The sequence below is a fragment of the Macaca thibetana genome, chromosome 1, assembly GCF_024542745.1.
Source record: "Macaca thibetana thibetana isolate TM-01 chromosome 1, ASM2454274v1, whole genome shotgun sequence".
Taxonomy (NCBI): Eukaryota; Metazoa; Chordata; class Mammalia; order Primates; family Cercopithecidae; genus Macaca; species Macaca thibetana.
The window spans coordinates 30,243,642-30,255,690 of NC_065578.1; the positions used below are offsets into that span (position 1 = coordinate 30,243,642).

The following is a 12,049-nucleotide window of genomic DNA, read 5'->3' on the forward strand; positions in this document are numbered from 1 at the left end:
GCAAGCCCTACTCATCCTCCAAGTCCCAATCTAAGCATAATCACATAATCTGTGAAACTTCCTAAATGCTCCAAGGCAAAGTTGTTTCCTCCTGTGTTTCCAGTGCACTTCATTCAAACTTTATTCACTGTATTAAAAGTAATTGGTTTGAAAGCTTTACCATCCTGCTGGTTCCTTCATTAATGAGTTGTATAAATCTCTGGCATGTGCTCACTTAAAAAAGTAAGTGATGGTTTTTTCTGAGATAGTTTTTTCTACTGGTGTGTGCACTTCTCAAGATGGCAAGGACAGTACCTTATCTATCTCTGTCTTCAGCAACAATGATTATGCCTGCCATATAACAGGGGTTGTTTGTTGAATGATGATGCCCCAAACCCAGGGCAGACAGCCTCTCTCTAACTTAAGATAAATAGATGATTCAGGTTTGTGAGCCAAAAGTATAAAACCAAACAGGCTCAGAACAGGTTAGAACTGTGAAGATCTCTTTGTTCTGAGATAAGAGATTCAGAAAAAACACACTCTACTCCCCAGTGCCAGATGAGATTCACTAGTGTCTATCTGTGTGCTGGGTGTAGTCACCCAGTGATCCAGGGAGATGGTAACCTTAGTGGTAGAAGGCAAGTAATAGAATTTCTTAACATCCTGTCTGTTTATGCAAAGCCAGACAAGTAAACAGAATCATAAAGGTGTCTCAGATAATGTCATGGTTAAGTTGCACTCAAACATTCTCATATTCCATTTGAGTTGAGTTTGATGCAGCATTCTGACCAATGTCATTTCTACCAGCTGAGACTGCCCCAAATCTGCCTACTTTCAAGAGCCTGAGTATAGAGAATGCTGCTCAGAAAAGTTCATTTGGCAGGAGGCAGAGTAAACACAGGCTCTGCTCATTAAAGATCAGGCGCAAGTACACAAAACCAAGTTCTTTTTTTTTTTTTTGAGACAAAGTCTTGCTCTGTCACCCAGGCTGGAGTGCAATGGCACAATCTCGGCTTACTGAAACCTCCACCTCCCAGGTTCAAGAGATTCTCTTGCCTCAGCTTCCCGAGTAGCTGCGATTACAGATATGCGTCACCACACCTGGCTAATTGTTGTATTTTTAATAGAGATCAGGTTTCACATGTTAGCCAGGCTGGTCTAAAACTCCCGACCTCAGGTGATTCGCTCGCCTTGGCCTCCCCAAGTGTTGGGATTACAGGCGTGAGCCACCGTGTCTGGCAAAACCAGGTTCTTTTGGAACTTATTTATCACATCTTGGCTGCTCTGCTTCTAGTAGGAAAAAAATATTGTTACTGATAAATAATTATTCTCTGTCATTTTCATGGAAGTGAGTAAACCCAGAAACACATAAAAGGGGGGCGGGGAAACAAGTGAACAGCTTCTTGGAAGTTTAAATGAACTGTATTCCGTGGCCACATCAAGCACTACTCTGATTTATAGCAATCAAGCCTCAAAAAAAAAAAAAAAAAGACAATAATTCCAATCCACATGGCTCTTGTATAAAGGCATCTATTTGGTTTTTAATACAAAAGGACTTAGAGAAATACAGAAAGAAAATATCATACAAGCCAGTCTCACAAAAAAAAAAAAAAATCCCAACCAACAAATTTGTCACATTGGGCCTGCATTAGAAAACAGGAAAAAAGAAAAAGAAAAAAAATAAAACAGTCCCTGAAATCTGGCAGGTGGTTTTTAGAGGCCACGGGGAGCTTGGGGAGCTTGCCTTAGTCATCCTGGTGAAATCGGACAGAAGTGGTTTTTGGAATATGGCCACCGCCTCCTGTTTCTTGCTAGCAATGGTCATCTGAAGGGAGGGTGCTAGCCTGGGCATCCAACATTTGATGTCAGTTATGCAGTCTGAGGTCTCAAAGACAAGCGGTCTTGGAGTCTTCCATTCCATATCTTCACTGAATCTCTCCCATATACAGTCTCTTGTCACTCGATGCTGAGATAACTGAGGTAAAAAGAACAGAGAAGATACCTAGAAATAATGAAGGCTCAAGGAGACTTGGTGCCCAATTTTGGTATAAAAGAGCAGTTGGACTTAGCTTAAATTCCCCTCCTAAACACCATTCACAGGAAATTGTAGCCTGGCTTTTCAATCCAAATCCTCTAATATCATGAGGATGACTGTACTATGGGAAATACATTATCAGACACTAAATACTGATGTCTCTTGTCAGTCAAACCCGAAGAAAAAGACTTTCCCAATCATTGTAGAAAAGAGGAATCTATGGCTGTGCCAGTCATTTTGTAAATGTGCTTCTGCTTGTTATACTTAGTCCTGGAGAAAGTTACAGTTTCTCCTTTAATTCAAGGCTTAAATTATTTGGTTTAGCCAGCCACAAAATTTTAAGCTGAAATGTATATCCAAATTTTTTTATTTTATTTTATTTTTTTTTTTGAGACGGAGTCTCGCTCTGTCACCCAGGCTGGAGTGCAGTGGCACGATCTTGGCTCACTGCAAGCGCCGCCTCCCGGCTTCATGCCATTCTCCTGCCTCAGCCTCCCAAGTAGCTGGGACTACAGGCGCCCGCCACCTCGCCCGGCTAGTTTTTTGTATTTTTTAGTAGAGACGGGGTTTCACCGTGTTAACCAGGATGGTCTCGATCTCCTGACCTCGTGATCCACCCGTCTCGGCCTCCCAAAGTGCTGGGATTACAGGCTTGAGCCACCGCGCCCGGCCTATATCCAAATATTAAGAAGAATCATTCTTGGTTGGGCATGGTGGCTCACACCTGTAATCCCAGCACTTTGGGAGGCCAGACCAGGCCTGGCCAACATGGTGAAACCTCGTCTCTACTAAAAATACAAAAATTAGGCAGGTGTGATGGTGGGTGCCTGTAGTCCCAGCTACTTGGGAGGCTAAGGCAGGAGAATCGCTTGAACCTGGGAAGGCAGAGATTGCAGTGAGCCGAGATCTTGCCACTGCATTCTAGCCTGGGCAACAAGAGTGAGACTCCGTCTTAAAAAAAAAGAAAAAAAAAAGTATCGTTCTTTTATCCAAATACATCATTGAAACAGACTTGATGGAAGTAAATTAAAAAAAAAAAAATTAGACTTACCAACTTCCTTTTGAAATCAAGAAGAAAATAGAGCATTGCTCTTACCCTTACCACTTATGAGGTGGTGAGAGTGTCATTGATACCCACATAAAGACTGTTTGCAGCTGGGCACAGTGACTCACGCCTGTAATCCCAGCACTTTGGGAGGCTGAGGTGGGTGGATTACTTGAGGTCAGGAGTTCGTGACCAGCCTGACCAATATGGTGAAACCCTGTCTCTACTAAAAATACAAAAAAAAAAAAAAGACAAAAAAAACAAATTAGCTGGGCATGGTGGTGTGCCTGTAATGCCAGCTACTTGGGAGGCTGAGGCAGGAGAACTGCTTGAACCCAGGAGGCAGAGGTTGCGGTGAGCTGAGATTGCACCATTGCTCCAACCTGGGCGAAACAGCGAGACTCTGTCTCAAAAAAAAAAAAAAACCACACAAAAAAACAAAAAAAACCACACAAAACACCAAAGGCTGTTTGCATGGAAATTCGCATAAAACAGATACCCACTTTTGCCTCTGTATTCCCAGGATCCCTACGGGGAGATTTCCAGTTTCCCTTTCCCCCTTGTTGGGAAAGACTTACTGATGGGCTCGTCAGGGTGGAAAGCAACTTCATTGATGGAGCCAGCATGGCCGGGCAGCTTATATAATATTCTCCTGCTTGTGGTATCCCACACATACACAAACCTGTAAGGTATCATGAAAAGCAAGGGTAAGGCCTCCTAGAGCTGGGGGTAAGGCAGAGGCATGGCTTTTTAAAGGAAATGGAAGCAACAATTATTTACTTACCTTACATTTACTGAACCGTGTTCTGGCTTTTAGAAACTAGGAATACAGAGTTTGAATAAGACATGAACTCAGCTCTTGAGCAATGGGGTGGAGAAATAAGAATAACTAAAAATATAAGCATTACTGGCATGTTTGAATACAAGCTTCTGAAATGGGAAACACCACAGGGAAGAAAAGAAAGGTTTTCCTGCAGACATCACACAAAAACCTTTTTCAGAGTGTCTAGTATAATTAGGCTACAGTTAACTTCATACTCATCCAGGAAGTCTAAAAGGTAACACAACTCATGGCAGGGTGGGAGCCTAGGCTGCAGATCCGGGTGAACTTTTTCGTACTGTATTCAAACAGAGCCCCGAGAAAGGACAGGAAGTGTCTGGTATATAAAATATTTATACTATTTGCTAACCTAATACTCACTTGAGTCAAATTTTCCATTGAATTATCAGGCAGAAGGAATACTGAATTCTAGAATGGGAAGGGGCCAATAGAAATCAGCTTGTCTAGGTTGGGTATGGTGGCTCATGCCTATAATCCCAGCACTTTGGGAGGCTGAGGTGGGTGGATCGTCTGAGGTCAGGAGTTTGAGACCAGCCTGGCCAACAAGGTGAAACCCAGTCTCTACTAAAAATACAAAAAATTAGCCAGGTGTGGTAGCGTGTGCCTGTAATCCCAACTACTCGGGAGGCTGAAGTAGGAGAATTGCTTGAACCTGGGAGGCAGAGGTTGTAGTGAGCCAAGACCGTGGCACTGTCCTCTAGCCTGGGTGACGGAGTAAGACTCCGTCTCCAAAAAAAAAAAAGAGAAAAAAGATATCAGCTTTTCGGCCGGGCGCGGTGGCTCACGCCTGTAATCCCTGCACTTTGGGAGGCCGAGGCGGGCGGATCACGAGGTCAGGAGATCGAGACCATCCTGGCTAACACAGTGAAACCCCGTCTCTACTAAAATACAAAAAACTAGCCGGGCGCGGTGGCGGGCGCCTGTAGTCCCAGCTACTCCGGAGGCTGAGGCAGGAGAATGGCGCGAACCCGGGAGGCGGAGCTTGCAGTGAGCCGAGATGGTGCCACTGCACTCCAGCCTGGGCGACAGAGTGAAGACTCCGCCTCAAAAAAAAAAAAAAAGATATCAGCTTTTCTAAACTCCCTATTTTAGAGATAAGAAAACTGGGGCACAGTGACGTTTCCAAGGCAATACAGTCATCAATGGCAAAACTAAAATTAGAACTCTTTTTTTTTTTTTTTGAGACGGGGTCTCGCTCTGTCACCTAGGCTGGAGTGCAGTGGCCGGATCTAAGCTCACTGCAAGCTCCGCCTCCCGGGTTCACGCCATTCTCCTGCCTCAGCCTCCCGAGTAGCTGGGACTACAGGCGCCCGCCACCTCGCCCGGCTAGTTTTTTTTTATTTTTTAGTAGAGACGGGGTTTCACTGGGTTCGCCAGGATGGTCTCGATCTCCTGACCTCGTGATCCGCCCGTCTCGGCCTCCCAAAGTGCTGGGATTACAGGCTTGAGCCACCGCGCCCGGCCCAGAACTCTTAAAAAAAAAAAAAAAAAAAAGCTTATTAGAGAATGTTCTTAGGAAGACAAAATTTTTATTTGTCATTAAAAAAAATTATGAGGCTGGGCATGGTGGCTCACGTCTGTAATCCTAGCACTTTGTGGGGCCAAGGCTGATAGACTGCTTGAGCTCAGGCGCTTGAGACCAGCTTAGACAACATGGTAAAACCCCGTCTCTACAAAAAAAATTAGCCAGGTGTGGTGGTGCATGCCTGTGGTCCCAGCTACTTGGGAGGCCAAGGTGGGAGGACTGACTGAGTCCAGCAGGTAGAGGCTGCAGTGCGCTGAGATGGCACTACTGCACTCCAGCCTGGGTGACAGAGTGGGATCCTGTCTCATGTTTTTTTCATGCTGTATAATAAAGGTAATATAAGAGGCTATAGAGTTTTAAATTTCTTTCTACTGAAATACTCTGAATACTACTGAAAACTACCGAAATACCAAAATAACACAATGTAATTTCTGCAATGCTAGAATAAAAAAATTTTTACATTTCTCTTCAAAAGTGATGAATAGTAACAGAAGATGTCATAAAAACGTGATTTTTTTCCTATTCATTCGGTAGTATTACAGCCAGTATTTTTATCATCACAGGCCATAATTTTCACTTTATCCACTTTAATAAGTTCTATCACCTTTTGTAATTCAATATCATTGAATATAAAAGTCTACATATTATCACAGAATCTTTTTGTTTTTCTAAATTAATTTTTTTTTTTTTTTTTTTTGGTAGAGACAGTGTCTTCCTATGTTGTCAAGGCTGGTCTTGAACTCCTCGCCTCAAGCGATCCTCCCGCCTTCACCTCCCAAAGTGCTGGGATGACAGGCATGAGCCACCATGCATGGCATATGGCAGAATCTGTATGTATTTAGAGAGCCACTGAAATCAACTCTGTTCCTAACCCTCTGAGCCAAAATGATGCGTTTATAGCCTTATCAAACTGAAGTAAAACTTGAAGGGCAAGTTGAGTGAACTGCTGAGATTGTATGAGCTCATCTAGGCTCTCCTGAAGACTGTTTCCCAAAGTAGTACTTCTGTATAACTGATATGACATGGCTTAGGAAGAAGAAATTGTTTTTCTTATTCAAGCTTGCCTTGATGTCTTGTGCTGAAGGCTTCCTGCCATGGAGCAGACAGAAGTGACCAGGAGCCCAGCAGGGGGTTCCTATATTCCTGACCACCTCTTCAGCAGCCACAGAAACTACAGAGCTGAACCCAAGACTCTGGAGCTCTTAATATACTCCCGTATTTTACTTTCACTTAACCATCCATAAATATACTGGCTAAAAATAAAGGGTCTATTATCTTAATCTGATGAAGTAAAATTCATCTGTTGGTAAATATAAAGGGCTGGTGGTTTTGAAGCAGGTATTTAAAATTATTTACATATTTTGTTTTGTGCAATCAACAACTCACCAGTACTTGATCATAAAAATGGTACATTCACCAGTACTGGATTATAAAATGCCTAGTTCTAATCCAACATTACACTTTTGGTCTAAAATGCAAATAAACAAGAGCTTCTTAATTATACTATTTAGCTGTCATCAGCTAGGCTCCATAGAAACTAAGCTCTGAGCAAGATGGAGGAGAAGCAGGAACTCCATCAGTCTAGACTCCTTGGCTCTGATACTCATACCCTTCCTACTGTCTTCTTTCCTGTCACGCACAAAAAGGTGGTCCTCATTAATTCAATTATTGGCAGTGTGGCACAGTAAAAGAGTATGAGCTCTGGAGTCAGAAAGACTGGGGTTCAAGTCTCAGTGCAGCTATTTACTAGCTAAGTAAGCTTAGCTCAGAGAAGTTAAATAATTGCAGATCATTTAACTTCTCTAAGCTTCTTAGTTACAATGATGGAGAAAATATTGATCTCATAATTTTGTTGAGAAAAATAATGAGGTAATATACGCAAAGTGCCTGGCACACAGAATTAATTATAGCTATTGTTATTACAAGTATACTCATCATCAAAACAGAATCTCATGAAGTCAATGGGCTGAATAAATCACTCTTGGCCAAGAGACTGGCCAGCCTTCCTGTAGTCTACAGGACTATATATAGTTTCAAGTTTGAATAAGAGGAGGTGATCTGTAAGTTATTAGTTAGTAGAAAGGAGAGATTTGCCAAATTCAGGCCAAGCTGAAAAGCAGTTTTCTGAGGATACATTTCCCAGGCACATAAAAGACAGAATCTCAGATCTCCAAGGGTTTACACTTCAAGGCCTCACTCTTGATGGCTGCCAATTAGATGCTAAATTTGGAGGAGTTCCTTGCCCTCTCCTTACTCTGGCATGGCAACATTTGGCAGGAACTAGGAGCCTTATGTAACAGAGCTGCTTGTTGACTTGAGGCTAATTGGCGAGGTGGCCTGTCAAATCTGGCCAACCCCCAGCAGGTAGAAAGGGTAGGCTTTCCTCAGACCACGCTTCCACATGTGAAGTTTTTTTTTTTTTTTTTTTTAAAGAGATGGTGTCTTGCTCTGTTGCCCAGGCTGGAGAGCAGTGGTATGATTGCAGCTCACTATATCCTCAAACTACTGGGCTCAAGGGATCCTTCTGCCTCAGCCTACTAAGTAGCTGGGACTACAGGTGCACACTACTATGCCTGGCTAATTTTTAAGATTTTTTTTTTATAGAGACAGGATCCTGCCATCTTGCCCAGGCTCGTCTTGAACTCTTGGGTTCAAGCTATCCTTCCACCTTGGCCTCTCAGAGTGTTGGGATTAAAGGTGTGCATCATCGACCACATGTAAAGTTTAAAAGTACAGTGGAGAGGGAAAGAGGAAAAAGAGGATACTACAATTCAGAAAGGGCCAATGCCAGAAATAAACTGCTCATCAGAGAAAAAAAAGTATGTATATATAATTTAAAAATTTAATTACAGCCAGGCATGGTGGTTCACGCCTATAATCCCAGCACTTTGGGAGGCCGAGGCGGGCGGATCACGAGGTCAGGAGATCGAGATCATCCTGGTTAACCCAGTGAAACCCCGTCTCTACTAAAAATACAAAAAATTAGCTGGGTGTGGCGGCGGGTGCCTGTAGTCCCAGCTACTCGGAAGGATGAGGCAGGAGAATGGTGTGAACCCGGGAGGCAGAGCTTGCAGTGAGTGGAGATTGCACCACTGTACTCCAGCCTGGGCGACAGAGCGAGACTATGTCTCAAAAACAAACAAGAAAATTTAATTACAAAAGAAAGATACACTCTTTCTGCTGAAAATTATGTAAAAATATTAGGATAGTTCTTACTATATCAGAATATGAGACACCTTAGTCTGTTTCTTAAAGTCTTCTCTAGTAACTTGACAACTTAAAATTCTTCAGCTTTCCCCCTCTAGGCAGCTCTCTAAACCACTTGCACTCAAATAATCAATGTGATACTTTCACCTGGACTCTTTCTTTTTCCTCTAGAAAATACCTGAATACTTGTCCATTTTTCTTGGCATTAAACTTGTCAGGAGAAAAAAAAAAGCAGACTCTGGAATTTAAATATGTTCAGTATGATTCATTAATAGAAAGGTATGGGACAGACCACAGTGCAGCTTCTGTGTGGCAGTGTTAGGGCCCCAAATAGGGGAAAATCCTAGAATATGCTGAAAGCCCTGGCTAGCCCAAGAAAGGCTTCCTATTTATAGGATGGTGCTTGTTTCCGTAGGGTTGGAAGAGAAACTCTAAAGGGGAGGATAGGATTAAGCTAAAAAGGGTCAAGACACTGCCCAATGGGAGCTAAACACAGGATTTGCTGTCAGAGGGTCTCATCATTCTTTACCAGGCCTCATTTGCAGCCCATCAGACTTGACACCTGGACATCCCTATTCAACCTCTGATTCTCCCCCAAACACGGGTTACCACAGACATGCCAAATACAACAGCATCTAACAGAAAAATTATCTCCCTTCTGTTTCTCATTCAGCACATAATGCCTGAGCCAGTTTAGATTCATATTTCATAAAGCCTTAGCTGATTAATTCAGCATGGGGTGGAAAATACCTAGTCCGCATTTTGTTACACCCTGCACCTAGCAATCATTGCACTTCCCACTAACCCAGACACCGCTCTGAATCATCTCCAACACAGACAGGCATTACCAATAGCTGAGCTGCTATGCAGGGTAAAACTGGACTGCCATTCTTCAGCTAGGAATTCATTCATGTAATATAAACGAATTGCTTAAGCACTGACAAAAAAAAGCTCAAGCACTGACAACAGTGCCATGGGTTCACAGAAATGACTAAGATTCATTCCCTAATCTCTATGAGAAAGTAACTCAGTGGGGGTACCTCACTTTTTCTGTCTGATTGTAAGATGTAATAAATGCTAATAAAGGTTAGATGTATGAAATGGGATTACAGCACAAAGAACAATTAGTTATGTCCAAGAGGTAATAGAGAGAGGGCGCCAGGGACAGTTTACGGATGTAACATAGAGGTGGTTCCTAGAGAGATATAGGAGTTTGGATAATGAAGAGGGAATGTGAGAGAGAACCTGGAGGCGAGAAAACAAAAGGACGTTAGAATATGAAAATTCCACGTGAGCAGCACTGTGATGGTGGGCGAGGTGGGTACTTAATATGTATTCAAATGAACTGAAGCATGGAAGAAGGAGGTGGTGAGGGAGACTAGAGACAGATTATGAGACTGAAATTTATTTTGATGGCAAAGAGAACCCAACAGAATCAAACAAATCGTTGATCCTGTAGGTCTAAAATGTCTCCAAAGTGGGCAGAAATTATGTTTGTCCAACACGGTTTTGAAACCCTTCATACTGCACAGAGTTTCATCTTCAAGTACAGTCATAACTCTATGTCTGCTCTAGCTCCATATCCACGCCTTATGTATCAAACACAAGAAGACATCCTGCATAGCTACATCATTCTTTTTTTTTTGGAGATGGAGTCTCGCTCTTGCTGCCCGGGCTGGAGTAGTGCAATGGTGCAATCTCAGCTCACCACAACCTCTGCCTCCCGGGTTCAAGTGATTCTCCTACCTGAGCCTCCCAAGTAGCTGGGATTACAGGCATGTGCCACCACGCCCAGGTAATTTTGTATTTTTAGTAGAGATGGGGTTTCTCCATGTTAGTCAGGCTGGTCTCGAACTCCTAACCTCAGGAGATCCGCCCGCCTCGGCCTCCCAAAGTGCTGGAATTGCAGGCGCGAGCCACCACATCTGGCCAGCTACATCATTCTTTACTTTGCACCCAGTAATCCTTACCTGTCGGCTGAGCCAGCTGCTATTTTGCTTCCATCAGGTGACCAAGAACATCTCAGAAGGTTCTATAATAAATAAGAATCCACTGAATAGTAATATACCAAACTCCTCTTTGCAAGGCTGCAGAATCACTAAGAGGCTTTACATTTCCTAAGTAGAGTTTTAATTATTCTTCTCAGGAAGATGGTCAGTAATTATCTTATATTCTATGCTCAAAATAGCATACTTTGTTATTTTACACCATATAAAAACTGTAGAAAATGCTTAACTTACAGTTAATTAGATTGAACCTGACAACAAAATTTTGTTCTACTTATAAATGGAGGTTCCCTTTGCTCCATTTATCTTGATACTCATTATTCTTTTTTTTTTTTCCCTAACTATCTTTAAGAAAAATACACACAAACCCAACAAATAATAAATTTTGGGGTTTTTTTGTTTTTGTTTTTTTTTTTTGAGATAGGGTCTTGCTCTGTTGTCCAAGCTGGAGTACAGTGGCACAATCATAGCTCACTGTAGTTTTGACCTCCTGGGCCCAAGTGATCCTCCCATTTCAGCCTCCCAAGCAGCTGAGACTGCAGGCACATGCCACCACAACCAGATTTTTTATATTTTGTAGAGACAGGGTCTCACTATGTCACCCTGACTGGTCTCTAACTCCTGACCTCCCACCTTGACTTCACAAAGTGCTGGGATTACAGCTGTGAGCCACTGTGCCAGGTCTAAAAAATAAAATTTGATTTATACAGTGAAACTGAATCTCAATGAGCTCTTAAAAAAAAAAATTAATCTCTATTAACAAATTCTCTCAGGGGAAAAGCTTCTTTCAATAGAGCTGACCTTGAAATTTGAGGGTTTGAAAAAAAATTTCTCTCTCAGAACTTGGGCCGTGGTAGTTACTGAGGGGAGAGATGTATTCTTAGGATTCTAAAACACGTGGTCACAGGATGGGGAGGCAGGTAGGGAGACCATCCGGGTAACAGCTATGGGAGCTTGGGTTCCATATGGAAAACTGATTTAGGAGGGTAAAATTTACAAGTAATTAAAAGGCCAGGAGTGTCCTGTTGAGGGTGGTGTCAAGTCAGATGCCCTCAGTTTGAGGGCTGGCTCCATTCCTTTTGGGCTATGTGACTGGCTTCTCCCCAGTCACTATTATTTCTATTAGCTTTATTTTTGGCAACAAGTTTTGATTAAGAGCAGTGTTATAGGAATGAAGTCCATTCTTAGCAGAGCTACTGCTCTCTATCCTTAGTACCACCTTAAATGTTTCTCTGAAGTAAATGAACAGTAAAACTCCTCTGCCAAGCAGAACTCACCTTTTCAAAGTTGTGCACATTTCCTTGAAATATCTTTACACACCTCTCTTTGGGGGCAAATGGCCGGACATCCCAGACACGAACTGCAAAACAAATCCAAATAAACCAACCAACCAAAACAACTATCGGTCAGA

At 42.6% G+C, this 12,049-nt stretch overlaps 2 protein-coding genes and 1 pseudogene across 13 annotated transcripts in view; 1 reads left to right on the forward strand and 2 right to left on the reverse strand.

Moving 5' to 3' along the window:
- Positions 1–12,049, forward strand: part of ZCCHC17 (zinc finger CCHC-type containing 17) — a 1,254,002-nt gene that overhangs the window by 1,145,007 nt on the left and 96,946 nt on the right. The window lies entirely within an intron of this gene.
- Positions 1,494–12,049, reverse strand: part of SNRNP40 (small nuclear ribonucleoprotein U5 subunit 40) — a 202,650-nt gene continuing 192,094 nt past the window's right edge. The window contains exons 8-11 of the mRNA XM_050795794.1: positions 11,916–11,998; positions 10,603–10,664; positions 3,638–3,741; positions 1,494–1,954 (exon numbers count right to left, since the gene is read on the reverse strand). Of these exons, the coding sequence (XP_050651751.1) occupies positions 1,905–1,954; positions 3,638–3,741; positions 10,603–10,664; positions 11,916–11,998 (299 nt within the window). The 3' untranslated portion in view covers positions 1,494–1,904. The remainder of the gene's footprint in view (positions 1,955–3,637; positions 3,742–10,602; positions 10,665–11,915; positions 11,999–12,049) is intronic.
- LOC126958504 (transcription initiation factor IIA subunit 2-like) lies at positions 5,387–10,574 on the reverse strand (annotated as a pseudogene). The gene is made up of 2 exons (XR_007727205.1): positions 6,242–10,574; positions 5,387–6,081 (listed from the first exon to the last, which is right to left on the reverse strand). The product of XR_007727205.1 is annotated as a transcription initiation factor IIA subunit 2-like (transcript).